This window comes from Leptodactylus fuscus, chromosome 8 (genome assembly GCF_031893055.1).
Source record: "Leptodactylus fuscus isolate aLepFus1 chromosome 8, aLepFus1.hap2, whole genome shotgun sequence".
NCBI classification, from domain to species: domain Eukaryota; kingdom Metazoa; phylum Chordata; class Amphibia; order Anura; family Leptodactylidae; genus Leptodactylus; species Leptodactylus fuscus.
Genome location: NC_134272.1, coordinates 36,117,310 through 36,133,838, shown reverse-complemented (window position 1 = coordinate 36,133,838; position 16,529 = coordinate 36,117,310). Strand labels below are relative to the sequence as shown.

At 46.6% G+C, this 16,529-nt stretch overlaps 2 protein-coding genes across 2 annotated transcripts in view; both read right to left on the bottom strand.

Annotated features, from left to right (window-relative positions):
* Positions 1–16,529, bottom strand: part of LOC142216492 (gamma-crystallin-1-like) — a 347,542-nt gene that overhangs the window by 114,643 nt on the left and 216,370 nt on the right. The gene's annotated exons all lie outside the window — the stretch shown is intronic.
* The window catches only part of LOC142216786 (carboxypeptidase O-like), a 46,500-nt gene that overhangs the window by 25,009 nt on the left and 4,962 nt on the right, over positions 1–16,529 (bottom strand). The window contains exons 2-4 of the mRNA XM_075284817.1: positions 16,324–16,399; positions 15,238–15,362; positions 10,351–10,456 (exon numbers count right to left, since the gene is read on the bottom strand). Coding sequence (XP_075140918.1) covers positions 10,351–10,456; positions 15,238–15,362; positions 16,324–16,399 — 307 coding nt within the window. The remainder of the gene's footprint in view (positions 1–10,350; positions 10,457–15,237; positions 15,363–16,323; positions 16,400–16,529) is intronic.

The following is a 16,529-nucleotide window of genomic DNA, read 5'->3' as shown; positions in this document are numbered from 1 at the left end:
TTTATAAATTGTAGCAAGATGTGTCCAATCTATCAAACAGTCTGCGCCACTCTGATAAATCATGTATTATTGTAAGGCCCCGTTCCCACGGAGTAACACGCCGCTCATTTAGACACGTAAACACGTGTCAAAGCAAGGCGCTTCAAAATAGATCCCATTGACTTCAATGGGTGCTGACTCACACGCGCTACACATTGAAATGAATGGGAGGCTTTATAACTAGAGATGAGCGAACAGTGTTCTATCGAACTCATGTTCGATCGGATATTAGGCTGTTCGGCATAATCGAATCGAACACCGCGTGGTAAAGTGCGCCATTACTCGATTCCCCTCCCACCTTCCCTGGCGCCTTTTTTGCTCCAATAACAGCGCAGGGTAGGTGGGACAGGAACTACGACACCGGTGACGTTGAAAAAAGTAGGCAAAACCCATTGGCTGCCGAAAACATGTGACCTCTAATTTAAAAGAACAGCGCCGCCCAGCTTCGCGTCATTCTGAGCTTGCAATTCACCGGGGACGGAGGTTTCCGTCCAGTTAGCTAGGGCTTAGATTCTGGGTAGGCAGGGACAGGCTAGATAGGAAGGAGAAGACAACCAACAGCTCTTATAAGAGCTAAATTCCAGGGAGAAGCTTGTCAGTGTAACATGGCACTGACAGGCTCAATCGCCGCAACCCAGCTTTCCCAGGATCCTGAATGGAATACACTGACAGTGTATTCCCGTATACCCCATATATACACCCCAAATCCCCGTTCCAACGGTGTGCCCCCCCACCTTCACCCCAGAAATACCCTGCAAGTCCCCTAGCAATAGAATTGGGGCTATATACACCCACTATTTTTGCTACTGCCATATAGTGCCATTGTCTGACTGGGAATTCAAAGAATATATTGGGGTTACAAATACCCTCATTTCTTGCTACTGGTATATAGTGCCATTGTCTGACTGGGAATTCAAAGAATATATTGGGGTTACAAATACCCTCATTTCTTGCTACTGGTATATAGTGCCATTGTCTGACTGGTAATTCAAAGAATATATTGGGGTTATAAATACCCTCATTTCTTGCTACTGGTATATAGTGCCATTGTCTGACTGGGAATTCAAAGAATATATTGGGGTTACAAATACCCTCATTTCTTGCTACTGGTATATAGTGCCAGTTTCTGACTGGGAATTCAAAGAATATATTGGGGTTATAAATACCCTCATTTCTTGCTACTGGTATATAGTGCCATTGTCTGACTGGGAATTCAAAGAATATATTGGGGTTACAAATACCCTCATTTCTTGCTACTGGTATATAGTGCCATTGTCTGACTGGGAATTCAAAGAATATATTGGGGTTACAAATACCCTCATTTCTTGCTACTGGTATATAGTGCCATTGTCTGACTGGTAATTCAAAGAATATATTGGGGTTACGTGCACCCACAATTTTTGCTACTGGTATATAGTGCCATTGTCTGACTGGGAATTCAAAGAATATATTGGGGTTACAAATACCCTCATTTCTTGCTACTGGTATATAGTGCCATTGTCTGACTGGGAATTCAAAGAATATATTGGGGTTATAAATACCCTCATTTCTTGCTACTGGTATATAGTGCCATTGTCTGACTGGGAATTCAAAGAATATATTGGGGTTACAAATACCCTCATTTCTTGCTACTGGTATATAGTGCCATTGTCTGACTGGGAATTCAAAGAATATATTGGGGTTACAAATACCCTCATTTCTTGCTACTGGTATATAGTGCCATTGTCTGACTGGGAATTCAAAGAATATATTGGGGTTACAAATACCCTCATTTCTTGCTACTGCCATATAGTGCCAGTTTCTGACTGGTAATTCAAAGAATATATTGGGGTTACGTGCACCCACAATTTTTGCTACTGGTATATAGTGCCATTGTCTGACTGGGAATTCAAAGAATATATTGGGGTTACAAATACCCTCATTTCTTGCTACTGGTATATAGTGCCAGTTTCTGACTGGTAATTCAAAGAATATATTGGGGTTACAAATACCCTCATTTCTTGCTACTGGTATATAGTGCCATTGTCTGACTGGGAATTCAAAGAATATATTGGGGTTACGTGCACCCACAATTTTTGCTACTGGTATATAGTGCCATTGTCTGACTGGGAATTCAAAGAATATATTGGGGTTACAAATACCCTCATTTCTTGCTACTGGTATATAGTGCCATTGTCTGACTGGGAATTCAAAGAATATATTGGGGTTACAAATACCCTCATTTCTTGCTACTGGTATATAGTGCCATTGTCTGACTGGGAATTCAAAGAATATATTGGGGTTACGTGCACCCACAATTTTTGCTACTGGTATATAGTGCCATTGTCTGACTGGGAATTCAAAGAATATATTGGGGTTACAAATACCCTCATTTCTTGCTACTGGTATATAGTGCCATTGTCTGACTGGGAATTCAAAGAATATATTGGGGTTACAAATACCCTCATTTCTTGCTACTGCCATATAGTGCCAGTTTCTGACTGGTAATTCAAAGAATATATTGGGGTTACGTGCACCCACAATTTTTGCTACTGGTATATAGTGCCAATTTCTAACTGGGAATTCAAAATGCGCAAGGCTCCCGGAAAGGGACGTGGACGAGGCCGTGGGCGAGGTCGGGGGAATGGTTCTGGGGAGCAAGGTAGCAGTGAAGCCACAGGGCGTCCCGTGCCTACTCCTGTGGGGCAGCAAGCATTGCGCCACTCCACAGTGCCAGGGTTGCTTGCCACATTAACTAAACTGCAGGGTACAAACCTTAGTAGGCCCGAGAACCAGGAACAGGTCTTGCAATGGCTGTCAGAGAACGCTTACAGCACATTGTCCAGCAGCCAGTCAGACTCTGCCTCCTCTCCTCCTATTACCCAACAGTCTTGTCCTCCTTCCTCCCAAAATTCCCAAGCTTCACAGAACAATAACCACAACTGTCCCTGCTCCCCAGAGCTGTTCTCCGCTGCTTTCATTGTCCCTCAACCTGCCCCTCCACGTCACGATTCCACGAACCTAACAGAGGAGCATCTGTGTCCAGATGCTCAAACACTAGAGTCTCCTCCATCTCCGTTCGATTTGGTGGTGGATGACCAGCAACCCACCCTCATCGACGATGATGTGACGCAGTTGCCGTCAGGGCATCCAGTTGACCGGCGCATTGTGCGGGAGGAGGAGATGAGACAGGAGTTGGAAGAGGAAGTGGTGGATGATGAGGACACTGACCCGACCTGGACAGGGGGGATGTCAAGCGGGGAAAGTAGTGTGGATGTTGAGGCAGGTGCAGCACCAAAAAGGGTAGCTAGAGGCAGAGGCAGAGGTCAGCAGCTTAGGCGAAGCCAGGCCACACCCGGAATCTCCCAAGATGTTCCAGTTCGTACCCAGCCCCGAAAAACTCCCACCTCGAGGGCACGTTTCTCGAAGGTGTGGAGTTTTTTCAAGGAATGCGCCGAGGACAGATATAGTGTTGTCTGCACAATTTGCCTCTCGAAATTGATTAGGGGCTCTGAGAAGAGCAACCTGTCCACCACTTCAATGCGCCGTCATTTGGAATCCAAGCAGTGGAATCAGTGGCAGGCAGCAACGGCAGGACAAAGGCCGCCTGCCGTTCACACGACTGCCACTGCCTCTGCCTCTGCCTCTGCCACTGCCACTGCTGACTGTGCTGGCGATGCACTCCAGAGGACGAGCCAGGACACCACTTCATCTGCCTCCGCCACTTTGTTGACTTCTTCCTCATCCTCCCCTGTTCCTGTCTTATCTCCTTCTCCTGCACCATCAAAGGCACCATCAGGCGCTTCTTTAAAACAACCCACCATCTCTCAGACATTGGAGCGGCGGCAGAAATACACTGCTAACCACCCACACGCGCAAGCCTTGAACGCCAACATCGCTAAACTGCTGGCCCAGGAGATGTTGGCGTTCCGGCTTGTTGAAACTCCCGCCTTCCTGGACCTGATGGCAACTGCGGCACCTCGCTATGCCGTCCCTAGCCGTCACTACTTCTCCCAGTGTGCCGTCCCCGCCTTGCACCAGCACGTGTCACTCAACATCAGGCGGGCCCTTAGTTCCGCGCTTTGCACAAAGGTCCACTTGACCACCGACGCGTGGACAAGTGCATGCGGACAGGGACGCTACATTTCACTGACGGCACACTGGGTGAATGTAGTTGAGGCTGGGACTGCTTCCCAAACTGGCCCGGTGTACCTCGTCTCCCCGCCTAACATTCCTGGCAGGGACACGAGAAGAACACCCCCCTCCTCCTCCTCCACCGCCTCCTCCTCCGCCACCGCCTCCTCCTCCGCCACCGCCTCCTCCTCCGCTGTTAGATTGACCCCAGCTACGAGTTGGAAACGTTGCAGCACTGGCGTTGGTAGACGTCAGCAGGCTGTGCTGAAGCTGATCAGCTTGGGGGACAGACAGCACACTGCCTCCGAGGTGAAGGATGCCCTCCTCGATCAGACGGCAATATGGTTTGAGCCGCTGCACCTGGGCCCAGGCATGGTCGTTTGTGATAACGGCCGGAACCTGGTAGCAGCTCTGGAGCTTGCCGGACTCCAACATGTTCCATGCCTGGCCCACATCTTCAACCTAGTGGTGCAACGTTTCCTAAAGAGCTACCCCAATGTTCCAGAGCTACTGGTGAAAGTGCGGCGCATGTGCGCCCACTTTCGCAAGTCGACAGTAGCCGCTGCTAGCTTAAAATCTCTCCAGCAACGCCTGCATGTGCCACAACACCGGCTTTTGTGCGACGTCCCCACACGCTGGAACTCAACGTTTCAGATGTTGAATAGAGTGGTTGAGCAGCAGAGACCTTTGATGGAATACCAGCTACAAAACCCTAGGGTGCCACAAAGTCAGCTGCCTCAGTTTCACATCCATGAGTGGCCATGGATGAGAGACCTTTGTGACATCCTACGGGTCTTTGAGGAGTCCACAAGGAGGGTGAGCTCTGAGGATGCGATGGTGAGCCTTAAAATCCCGCTCTTGTGTGTTCTGAGAGAATCCCTGATTGACATCAGGGATAACTCAGATCACACAGAGGAGTCAGGGATAGCATCCGATCCGTCACAGCTGGAGAGTAGGTCCACACATCTGTCCGCTTCATCGCGTTTAATGGAGGAGGAGGAGGAGGAAGAAGAGTTGTCCGATGATGTGATGGTGATACAGGAGGCTTCCGGGCAACTTCGAATCGTCCCATTGTTGCAGCGCGGATGGGTAGACATGGAGGATGAGGAGGAAATGGAGATTGAACTTTCCGGTGGGGCCAGAGGAGTCATGCCAACTAACACTGTGGCAGACATGGCTGAGTTCATGTTGGGGTGCTTTACAACCGACAAGCGTATTGTCAAAATCATGGAGGACAACCAGTACTGGATCTTTGCTATCCTTGACCCCCGGTATAAAAACAACATCTCGTCTTTTATTCCGGTAGAGGGGAGGGCCAATCGCATCAATGCTTGCCACAGGCAATTGGTGCAGAATATGATGGAGATGTTTCCAGCATGTGACGTTGGCGGCAGGGAGGGCAGTTCCTCCAGTAGGCAACCAAGTTCTCACCGGTCCACACAAACGAGGGGCACACTGTCTAAGGTCTGGGACACCTTGATGGCACCCCCTCGCCAAAGTGCCGCCACGGAGGGTCCTAGTGTCACCAAGCGTGAGAAGTATAGGCGCATGTTGCGGGAATACCTTTCCGACCACAGCCCTGTCCTCTCCGACCCCTCTGCGCCCTACACGTATTGGGTGTCGAAGTTGGACCTGTGGCTTGAACTTGCCCTATATGCCTTGGAGGTGCTGTCCTGTCCTGCCGCCAGCGTCCTATCTGAGAGGGTGTTCAGTGCAGCCGGTGGCATCATCACTGACAAGCGCACCCGTCTGTCAGCTGAGAGTGCCGACCGGCTCACTTTGATAAAAATGAACCACCACTGGATAGAGCCTTCATTTTTGTGCCCACCTGTGTAAAGCACCCCAACATGAAACTCCATGTCTGTACTCAACCTCTCCAATTCCTCCGCATCCTCATACTCATCCACCATAAGCGTTGCACAATTCTGCTAATACTAGGCTCCCTCCACCCTGATTTCCCCCAACTCTGCTGGTTAGAGGCTCCCTCCACCCTGATTTCCACCAACTCTGCTGGTTAGAGGCTCCCTCCACCCTGCTTTCCCACAACTCTGCTGGTTAGAGGCTCCCTCCACCATGAATTGGTCCAAACTGGGCTGTTTAGAGGCTCCCTCCACCATGAATTGGTCCAAACTGGGGTTTTTAGAGGCTCCCTCCACCATGAATTGGTCCAAACTGGGCTGTTTAGAGGCTCCCTCCACCATGAATTGGTCCAAACTGGGGTTTTTAGAGGCTCCCTCCACCATGAATTGGTCCAAACTGGGCTGGTTAGAGGCTCCCTCCACCATGAATTGGTCCAAACTGGGTTTTTTAGAGGCTCCCTCCACCATGAATTGGTCCAAACTGGGCTGGTTAGAGGCTCCCTCCACCATGAATTGGTCCAAACTGGGCTGGTTAGAGGCTCCCTCCATCATGAATTGGTCCAAACTGGGCTGGTTAGAGGCTCCCTCCACCATGAATTGGTCCAAACTGGGCTGGTTAGAGGCTCCCTCCATCATGAATTGGTCCAAACTGGGCTGGTTAGAGGCTCCCTCCACCATGAATTGGTCCAAACTGGGTTTTTTAGAGGCTCCCTCCACCATGAATTGGTCCAAACTGGGCTGGTTAGAGGCTCCCTCCACCATGAATTGGTCCAAACTGGGCTGGTTAGAGGCTCCCTCCACCATGAATTGGTCCAAACTGGGGTTTTTAGAGGCTCCCTCCACCATGAATTTGCCCAAACTGGGCTGGTTAGAGGCTCCCTCCACCATGAATTTGCCCAAACTGGGCTGTTTAGAGGTTCCCTCCACCATGAATTTGCCCAAACTGGGCTGTTTAGAGGCTCCCTCCACCATGAATTGGTCCAAACTGGGGTTTTTAGAGGCTCCCTCCACCATGAATTGGTCCAAACTGGGGTTTTTAGAGGCTCCCTCCACCATGAATTTGCCCAAACTGGGCTGTTTAGAGGCTCCCTCCATCATGAATTGGTCCAAACTGGGCTGGCTAGAGGCTCCCTCCACCATGAATTGGTCCAAACTGGGTTTTTTAGAGGCTCCCTCCACCATGAATTGGTCCAAACTGGGCTGGTTAGAGGCTCCCTCCACCATGAATTGGTCCAAACTGGGCTGGTTAGAGGCTCCCTCCATCATGAATTGGTCCAAACTGGGCTGGTTAGAGGCTCCCTCCACCATGAATTGGTCCAAACTGGGCTGGTTAGAGGCTCCCTCCATCATGAATTGGTCCAAACTGGGCTGGTTAGAGGCTCCCTCCACCATGAATTGGTCCAAACTGGGTTTTTTAGAGGCTCCCTCCACCATGAATTGGTCCAAACTGGGCTGGTTAGAGGCTCCCTCCACCATGAATTGGTCCAAACTGGGCTGGTTAGAGGCTCCCTCCACCATGAATTGGTCCAAACTGGGGTTTTTAGAAGCTCCCTCCACCATGAATTGGTCCAAACTGGGCTGGTTAGAGGCTCCCTCCACCATGAATTTGCCCAAACTGGGCTGTTTAGAGGCTCCCTCCACCATGAATTGGTCCAAACTGGGGTTTTTAGAGGCTCCCTCCACCATGAATTGGTCCAAACTGGGGTTTTTAGAGGCTCCCTCCAACATGAATTGGTCCAAACTGGGCTGTTTAGAGGCTCCCTCCATCATGAATTGGTCCAAACTGGGGTTTTTAGAGGCTCCCTCCACCATGAATTGGTCCAAACTGGGTTTTTTAGAGGCTCCCTCCACCATGAATTGGTCCAAACTGGGCTGGTTAGAGGCTCCCTCCACCATGAATTGGTCCAAACTGGGCTGGTTAGAGGCTCCCTCCACCATGAATTGGTCCAAACTGGGCTGGTTAGAGGCTCCCTCCACCATGAATTGGTCCAAACTGGGCTGGTTAGAGGCTCCCTCCACCATGAATTTGCCCAAACTGGGCTGGTTAGAGGCTCCCTCCACCATGAATTTGCCCAAACTGGGCTGTTTAGAGGCTCCCTCCACCATGAATTTGCCCAAACTGGGCTGTTTAGAGGCTCCCTCCACCATGAATTGGTCCAAACTGGGGTTTTTAGAGGCTCCCTCCACCATGAATTGGTCCAAACTGGGGTTTTTAGAGGCTCCCTCCACCATGAATTTGCCCAAACTGGGCTGTTTAGAGGCTCCTTCCATCATGAATTGGTCCAAACTGGGCTGGTTAGAGGCTCCCTCCACCATGAATTGGTTCAAACTGGGTTTTTTAGAGGCTCCCTCCACCATGAATTGGTCCAAACTGGGCTGGTTAGAGGCTCCCTCCACCATGAATTGGTCCAAACTGGGCTGGTTAGAGGCTCCCTCCACCATGAATTGGTCCAAACTGGGGTTTTTAGAGGCTCCCTCCACCATGAATTGGTCCAAACTGGGGTTTTTAGAGGCTCCCTCCACCATGAATTTGCCCAAACTCTGCTGGTTAGAGGCTCAATCCACCCTGATTTTCAAAACAAATGTTGGTGCCAACCTCAACTTACTACAAGGGCCAAATTCACTGCTGGTGACAAGCTCTCCTCACTGCAAGTGCCAAATACACATGTTTCAAGGTGTTTTCCTACTATCAGAGAGGTGGTATTGAGTGTGTAAAGTGTGTAGTTGTTAGGCTGTGATGTTGGGGTAATAGAGGGTCTTTGGTGTGTTAGATGCCCCCAGACATGCTTCCCCTGCTGTCCCAGTGTCATTCCAGAGGTGTTGCCATCATTTCCTGGGGTGTCATAGTGCAGTGATTTTCAACCTTTTTTGAGCCGCGGCACACTTTTTACACTTAAAAAATCCCGGGGCACACCACCGACCAAAATGGCACAAAATGACACTAAAACAGTACATATTATACATATAGTTAATAATATAGATTCTAAATGTATTTATACTCACTCAGTGTGAAACCTGGGCCTGTTTCGATGTACACAAAATGTCATTATCATTCATTATCTGTCCCCAGATTCATGTCCTCTCCATGTCTGCCCCCAGATTCATGTCCCCTCCATCTCTGTCCCCAGATTCATGTCCCCTCCATCTCTGTCCCCAGATTCATGTCCCCTCCATCTCTGCCCCAAGATTCATGTCCCCTCCATCTCTGCCCCCAAATTCATGTCCCCTCCATCTCTGCCCCCAGATTCATGTCCTCTCCATGTCTGTCCCCAGAATCATGTCCTCTCCATGTCTGCCCCCAGATTCATGTCCCCTCCATCTCTGCCCCCAGATTCATGTCCCCTCCATCTCTGCCCCCCGATTCATGTCCTCTCCATGTCTGTCCCCAGATTCATGTCCTCTCCATGTCTGCCCCCAGATTCATGTCCCCTCCATCTCTGTCCCCAGATTCATGTCCCCTCCATCTCTGCCCCCAGATTCATGTCCTCTCCATGTCTGTCCCCAGAATCATGTCCTCTCCATGTCTGCCCCAGATTCATGTCCTCTCCATGTCTGTCCCCAGATTCATGTCCTCTCCATGTCTGTCCCCAGATTCATGTCCCCTCCATCTCTGCCCCCAGATTCATGTCCTCTCCATGTCTGTCCCCAGATTCATGTCCTCTCCATGTCTGTCCCCAGATTCATGTCCTCTCCATGTCTGTCCCCAGATTCATGTCCCCTCCATCTGTGGAGACTTACCTTTCTCCTCTTTCCCTCGCTGGTCTCTCTCTCTCCGCGGTCTTGCTAACAGTTAGAGACGCGATGTGATGACGTAGCCAGACTACGGAGAGAGAGAGAGCGGCGAGAAGAATGAAGGGAACGAGGAGAAAGGTAAGTGTAATTGGGGAACTTTCCCCGCGGCACACCCGACCATGTGCGGCACACTGGTTGAAAATCACTGTCATAGTGGACTTGGTGACCCTCCAGACACGGATTTGGGTTTCCCCATTAACGAGTATCTGTTCCCCATAGACTATAATGGGGTTCGAAACCCGTTCGAACACACGAACATTGAGCGGCTGTTCGAATCGAATTTCGAACCTCGAACATTTTAGTGTTCGCTCATCTCTATTTATAACCCATTGATTTCAATGTGTAGCGCGCGTAAGCTGGCATTCATTGAAGTCAATGGGCTCTGTCTTGAAGTGCCTCGCTCTGACATGTGTTTACGTGTCTAAATGAGAGGTGTTTTACTCTGTGGGAATAGGGCCTTATACAAATTTACGTAAATTGATGGATATTAAAAACTGATGTCAACTAACTGATGGTTTTAGAGTAGAAATTTGTGAAAAATCCTTACCTCATTCATTGGGTGGTATTTTGTATAATCAAATGAAGACAGTGATTTCTTTTGTCTTGGTTCAAATTGCTTATCTACAAGGGTTTGTACATCATCTATCAGAACACTGAAAGAAAAGGCATCAATGAGAATTTGGTGTCTTAGGAAAAAATGTAAACTGAGAAGATTTTCTTTCTGCATAAAAAGGAAAACGGGAATAAGGAAAATGTTATTGCTCAAGAAGCAAGTGCAAAGGTGCAAAAGTGCAGCGCAAACGAAATGAACAAAATCATATTAAGATAGTGGATGGTAGGTGGATTGGTATCTGGTGTGTAACAAGTATTCATTGGGCCCCATAGCAAAACTTATAATACAAAGCCCACTCTACCATAACCACCTTAGGCTAAGGTTCCACATTTCGGAAATGCAGCATTTTTTGTTAAAGATATTTTTGAGCCAAATATAGGAGTAGATTGAACAAGATCGGAGAAGTATAAGTGTTCCCTTGTATTTAGCGGTCATTCTTTGTGTCAAAAAAGCAAAGTCTACAACAAAAAAAAATAACAGCTTTTTCGCAATGTGGGGCCTTAGCTTAAAGGTCTATTCCCATGGATATTATCATATTTAAAATTGTAGAAAATTAAAATGTAAACATTTTTGAAAACTTAAATTAAAAATTTTGCAGAGCTTTAAAGATTTTTGCTAACCATCTTAGTGGTGACAGACTTTCGTCTTGATAATAGATACCACCATGAATGCAGTGATTTCCTTATTGTGGCTGTATTATGTTCTTGCACATGGACTGTCCCTGTCTGATAACATGTCCACAATAAGAAAATTATGACTGACCATAGAAGGGTCTTGCATTTATGGTCATATCCATTGGCACCCAATAAAGACAACAGATGGTTACAGAATTTTTTTTTTATATTTGTAAAAAGTTAAACTTTTAATTGTCTACAAATCTAAATATTATTATTATTATTATTATTATTATTATTATTATTTATTTCTATAGCACCATTAATTCCATGGTGCTTTACATTTGGGGGTTAAATATAGTTCTGTTTCTTGGAATATCCCTTTAGGCTGAGTTCACATGCGGTATTTTGGTCAGGATTTTCAGGCGGAATCCGCCTGAAAATCCTGACCAAAAACACGGCTCCTGCTGGTTTGTTCCGGCTCCTGGAATAAAGAAGCAACATGCTCATTTTTCAGGTGGATGCTGCGGCCAGTTCAGCCGCGGACGTCCACCAGGAGACACTCTCTCCCGACTAGGCCCATGCATTTGGGCCTAATCCAGATAGGAGTGCCGCGACTGGACACAGTCGCGGCTACCCGTTCTTTGGACTAGAATCTGAGGAGGCCTCCGCGTCAAATTCCGGTCCAAAATACCCCGTGTGAACCCGACTTTAGGCTGAGGCCCTACATTGTATAAACGCAGCTTTTTTGTTGTAGATTTTGCTGTGTTTTTTTCAGTCAAAGCAAAAAATGGCTACAGAAGGAATGTGAAATATATAGAAGCACTTATATTTTACCTTCTGCTCAATCCACTCCTGGCTTTGTCTAAAAAAAATGCAGCAAAATCTGCAACAAAAATAGCTGTGTTTCCACAACATGGGGCCTCAGCCTTATGCAGCAAGTTCAGGACTTGTACAATCATTTTGGTCTCCTTTACTCAAAAGGATAACAGATACAGTGATTTTACATTGATAATAGTGAGTTTACACACAGCGATTTCATATAGTTAAGAACCACAGTACTATCACAGTGCAAGGATAATAAAAACTGTGATATCACAGTACTGGGATAATGTACACAGAGCAATCACACAAGGATAATAAAACAGTACCAGGATAATGCACGCAGTGCAATCACATATGGATAATAAACAGTGATATCATAGTACCAGGATAATGCACACAGTGCAATCACATCACAAGGATAATAAACGGTGATATTGCAGTACTAGAGAAATGCATATAGTGCAATCACAGTACAAGGATGTATGCTGGTCTTCATATCCCGTGTTATCTTGACAAGGCCTGCATGGCATAAATAACAGTGAATCTGAAGCAGGTAATCAGCGCACTCAGATTCCACCCATGTTAAAAAAAGTGGCAAAGGTGCCGGAAAAACAACATATAACACAACACGCAACACAAGTTATGAAAAAAGCAATTATAATGATGTTGCAGGCAGCATTCTAATGTCCTAGTAAAGACATTAGTAAAAATTTCCACATCCCCTTGCATTATCCATGGTTGCCACTAATTGCGCCCTAAGGCCGCCTGCAGACGATCGTGGCTGTGCTTAGTGTGTTATCCGTGTATTTCACAGATAGTACACTGACTCATTCATTTCTATGGGCTTGTACACATGACCGTGAATTACATGAATTACTATTCCTGTCCTATTTTGCATCCCTTGCTTCCGTGGTTCCTATTCATTTAATGAAAGGGGCCACAAAGCCACAACCAGTACACGGGTGGAACACGGGTGACATACATGTGTCCCCCATGTGCTGCCCGGGCCTTTAATTCATGGCCGGTCAGAAGCACTCGGTCGCGTGCCCGTCTTAGTGGAAATAGGCTCTGTAGTTTGTTTGACTGCTATGTCTGCTACCTTAGTAGTTATGCCCCTGACTGGTATAAGAGTAGATGTAAGTATACAGCTGATTGGAGGTTGATAAATAATAAAGCTACCTATCAATTATGCTTAGAATGGGGACCTCTGTACTACACCTGCAGTTATGGGACCATTTGTTTGTTATTTACCTGTAGAGGAACTAATGAAAATAAATCAACACTTAACATAAGTCTATTAGAGATGAGCAAACAGTGAAATATTCGATATTCATTTTGAATAGCCCCTCAATATTCGACTATTCGAATGAATATCAAACCCCATTATAGTCTATGGGGAAAAAAGCTTTGTTTCAGGGAAACCACTCTTCAACTCAGGAGATTAACTAAGTCCACTATGACACCTCAGCAAATGAGGACAACACCTCTGGAATGTAACTGGGACAGCAGGGGAAGCATGTCTGGGGGCATCTAACACGCCCAAGCCCCTGTATTATGCCACTAATAATGCGGGAGCTGACTTTTTCCCATAGGAATGCATTGACCAGCGTTGATTGGCCGAATGCCATACAGAGTACAGCATTCGGACAGTCAACGCTGGTTCTGCCGGAGGCTTGTCTGTGAGGAGGCGGAGTCTAAGATCGGTCCACAGCAGTCTCCATTGTGGTTGAGCTGACTCAACTCTACTATTCCTGAGATGCAGCAGAGCTGACCGTGCTCTGAGCTCTGCTGCACGTGAGATGCAGCAGAGCTGGCCGTACGCTGAGCTCTGCTAAACCTGAGATGCAGCAGAGCTGGCCGTGCGCTGAGCTCTGCTAAACCTGAGATGCAGCAGAGCTGGCCATGCGCTGAGCTCTGCTACACCTGAGATGCAGCAGAGCTGGCCATGCGCTGAGCTCTGCTACACCTGAGATGCAGCAGAGCTGGCCATGTGCTGAGCTCTGCTACACCTGAGATGCAGCAGAGCTGGCCATGCGCTGAGCTCTGCTACACCTGAGATGTAGCAGAGCTGGCCGTGCGCTGAGCTCTGCTACACGTGAGATGCAGCAGAGCTTACCATGCACTGAACTCTGCTACACCTGAGATGCAGCAGAGCTGGCCGTGTGCTGAGCTCTGCTACATGTGAGATGCCACAGAGCTGTCCGTGTGCTGAGCTCTGCTACACCTGAGATGCAGCAGAACTGGCCGTGCGCTGAACTCTGCTACACCTGAGATGTAGCAGTGCTGTGTGCTCAACGCTGCTACATCTGAGATGTAGCAGCGCTGTGTCAACTCTGCTATACCTGAGATGTAGCAGTGCTGTGCGCACAACACTGCTACATCTGAGATTGGACCACAATGGAGACTGCTGTGGACCGATCTTAGACTCTGCCTCCTCCAGCAGAACCAGCGTTGATTGGCCGAATGCTGTACACTGTATGGCATTTGACCAATCAACGCTGGTCAATGCATTCCTATGAGAAAAAGTCAGCTCCCGCATAATGCAAGCTGACAGGGATCCCGACTAGCATATAATGGGCTGCCATGAGATAGAGCCCCAAAGAGCTGTTTGAGTAACATTCCTACCCTAATAAAGCTAATCCCTAGCTAACCCTGTCAGTACATCTATCCCTGTCTCACAGTCACATAGTTCACAGTCTCATATGAACCGAATCTGAAATCCACCATTTGTATAAAGTGGAGGTCACCTGATTTAGCCAGCCAATTACTTTTTCCGATTTTTTTTTCTGATGCTTACATTGTCATAGTTCCTATCCCACCTCTCCTGCACAGTTATTGGAGCAAAAAAAGCACCGGGGAAGGTGGGAGGGGATACAAATTTTTTGTGCGTTTGCCACATTCTATTCGATTGGAATCAAATATCTCAAGCAGCCTGATATTTGAATGAATACCGATTCGATCGAACGCCGTTCGCTCATCTCTATAGTCTATCACTGCCCCCAGCTACTTTAAACTGATCCCATAGTGCTGTAGATGCTGACAGCAGAATAAAAACCAAACCTTTCTTATGTTTCAGAGCCCCAGGGATGCGTGAAAAAAAAGCACTTTTATTCTTTATTCAAATGAGGGGGAGTTTTCTTCTATTATTGAGCACTGCTTCATCAGCACTAAACATCCCGCATTCAGCTCCTCCCTCCGGGCAGTGTGAGGATCAACTGACACTTGGAGGATCAAATCACACTGCCCGGGGGACGAGCTTATTGCAGGTGGGTTGAGTAAAGTAATCTGCCTGCAGTTTGTTGTTGTGTTATTGAATGTAATGCCCTGTCTTGACAATTTCTACAATTTTTTCAATAGATCTCATTTTATAAAACAAACTTACTTAAATGACATCTTTTTTTGATGAAAATTTTGTTTAATATTGTGCAGGAGAGATGATGGGACCCGTAAATGTACTTCTCTGCCAGGGTAGATATCTTCTACATAGCTTGGTTTCCACAAGTCGAGCTGCAATAAAACAGAATACAATGACACCTCAACTTGCAGCATGTTAAACAGAGTTCCAGGGCAGCAGTTTTTTTTGTTGTTGCAGAAAATGTTGCGTTTTTTTGCGTCAAAGCTCAGAAGGAAGGAATTACTACAAAAGGAATGGGAAATATATTTATACTTTTTATACTTCTACCTTCTTCACAATACACTCCTGGCTTTAGCTAAAAAAAACACCGCAAAATCTGCAACAAAAAAGCAGTTTTTGGAACATGGGGTTTCAGTATAAATGTTTATAGGTCACATGGTACAGCTGTTCAGACCCATTCAAGTGAATGGGGCTGAACTGCAATATAAGCACAGCCCCTTTACAATGTACTGCACTGTGCTTGGCAATCAGTGAAGAGGCTGCAGTGCTCTCCTGAATGTTTTGGCCCTATTAACCAGTTGAATTCTACGTAACCCCTTAAGTGAGGAGAATACATATTATATTGTTAATTTTTATAGATTTTTTTTTTCTATTTTCTATAGGCAATGTTATTCAATGTTACTCTTTTTCTGTATGATATAATAATTAACCTTTCTGTTTAAGAAAAAAACAAGCATAAGGCTATGGCCCCACGTACCGAAACAGCAAAAAAACGGTGTGGAAAAAATGCAGTGCAAAAGCATCATTGTGAGAGTTTTCTTCTGCAGAATTTCTGCTCTTTTTACACCTATAGGAAAATGCCAGCGTATCTGCAGGTATAAATGACATGCTGTGATTTTCAAAACATTTTTTGAAAAGGTAGCTTTTCTGCTACAGAATATGTTTCTGCAATGTGTGGAAGGAGTTAGCCAGAATCCCATTCACTTTGCAGGTAATGTAAAATCACAATTGTGGGGCAACAGCCTTAGGCCAGGGGCCCCATATGGCATATACTGCAGCTTTGCAATGATATTCAAAAAGTACATAAACCCATCAAGTATAATTGTAACCTACCTGTTCATTATGGCATATTTCTTTGATGTACGCAACATGGTTTGGTGTCTCTGGGATGATATTTAAAACTTGGTGTCTAATATTAAAGAATTAAAAGATAACAGATTAACAAGTCATGTATTTGGATTGTGCTTGATACTATTGTAGCTAAGCAATGTTGGTTCTCCCACAGAAAATCCATTTCACTATAAGAAACTTCTTAATAT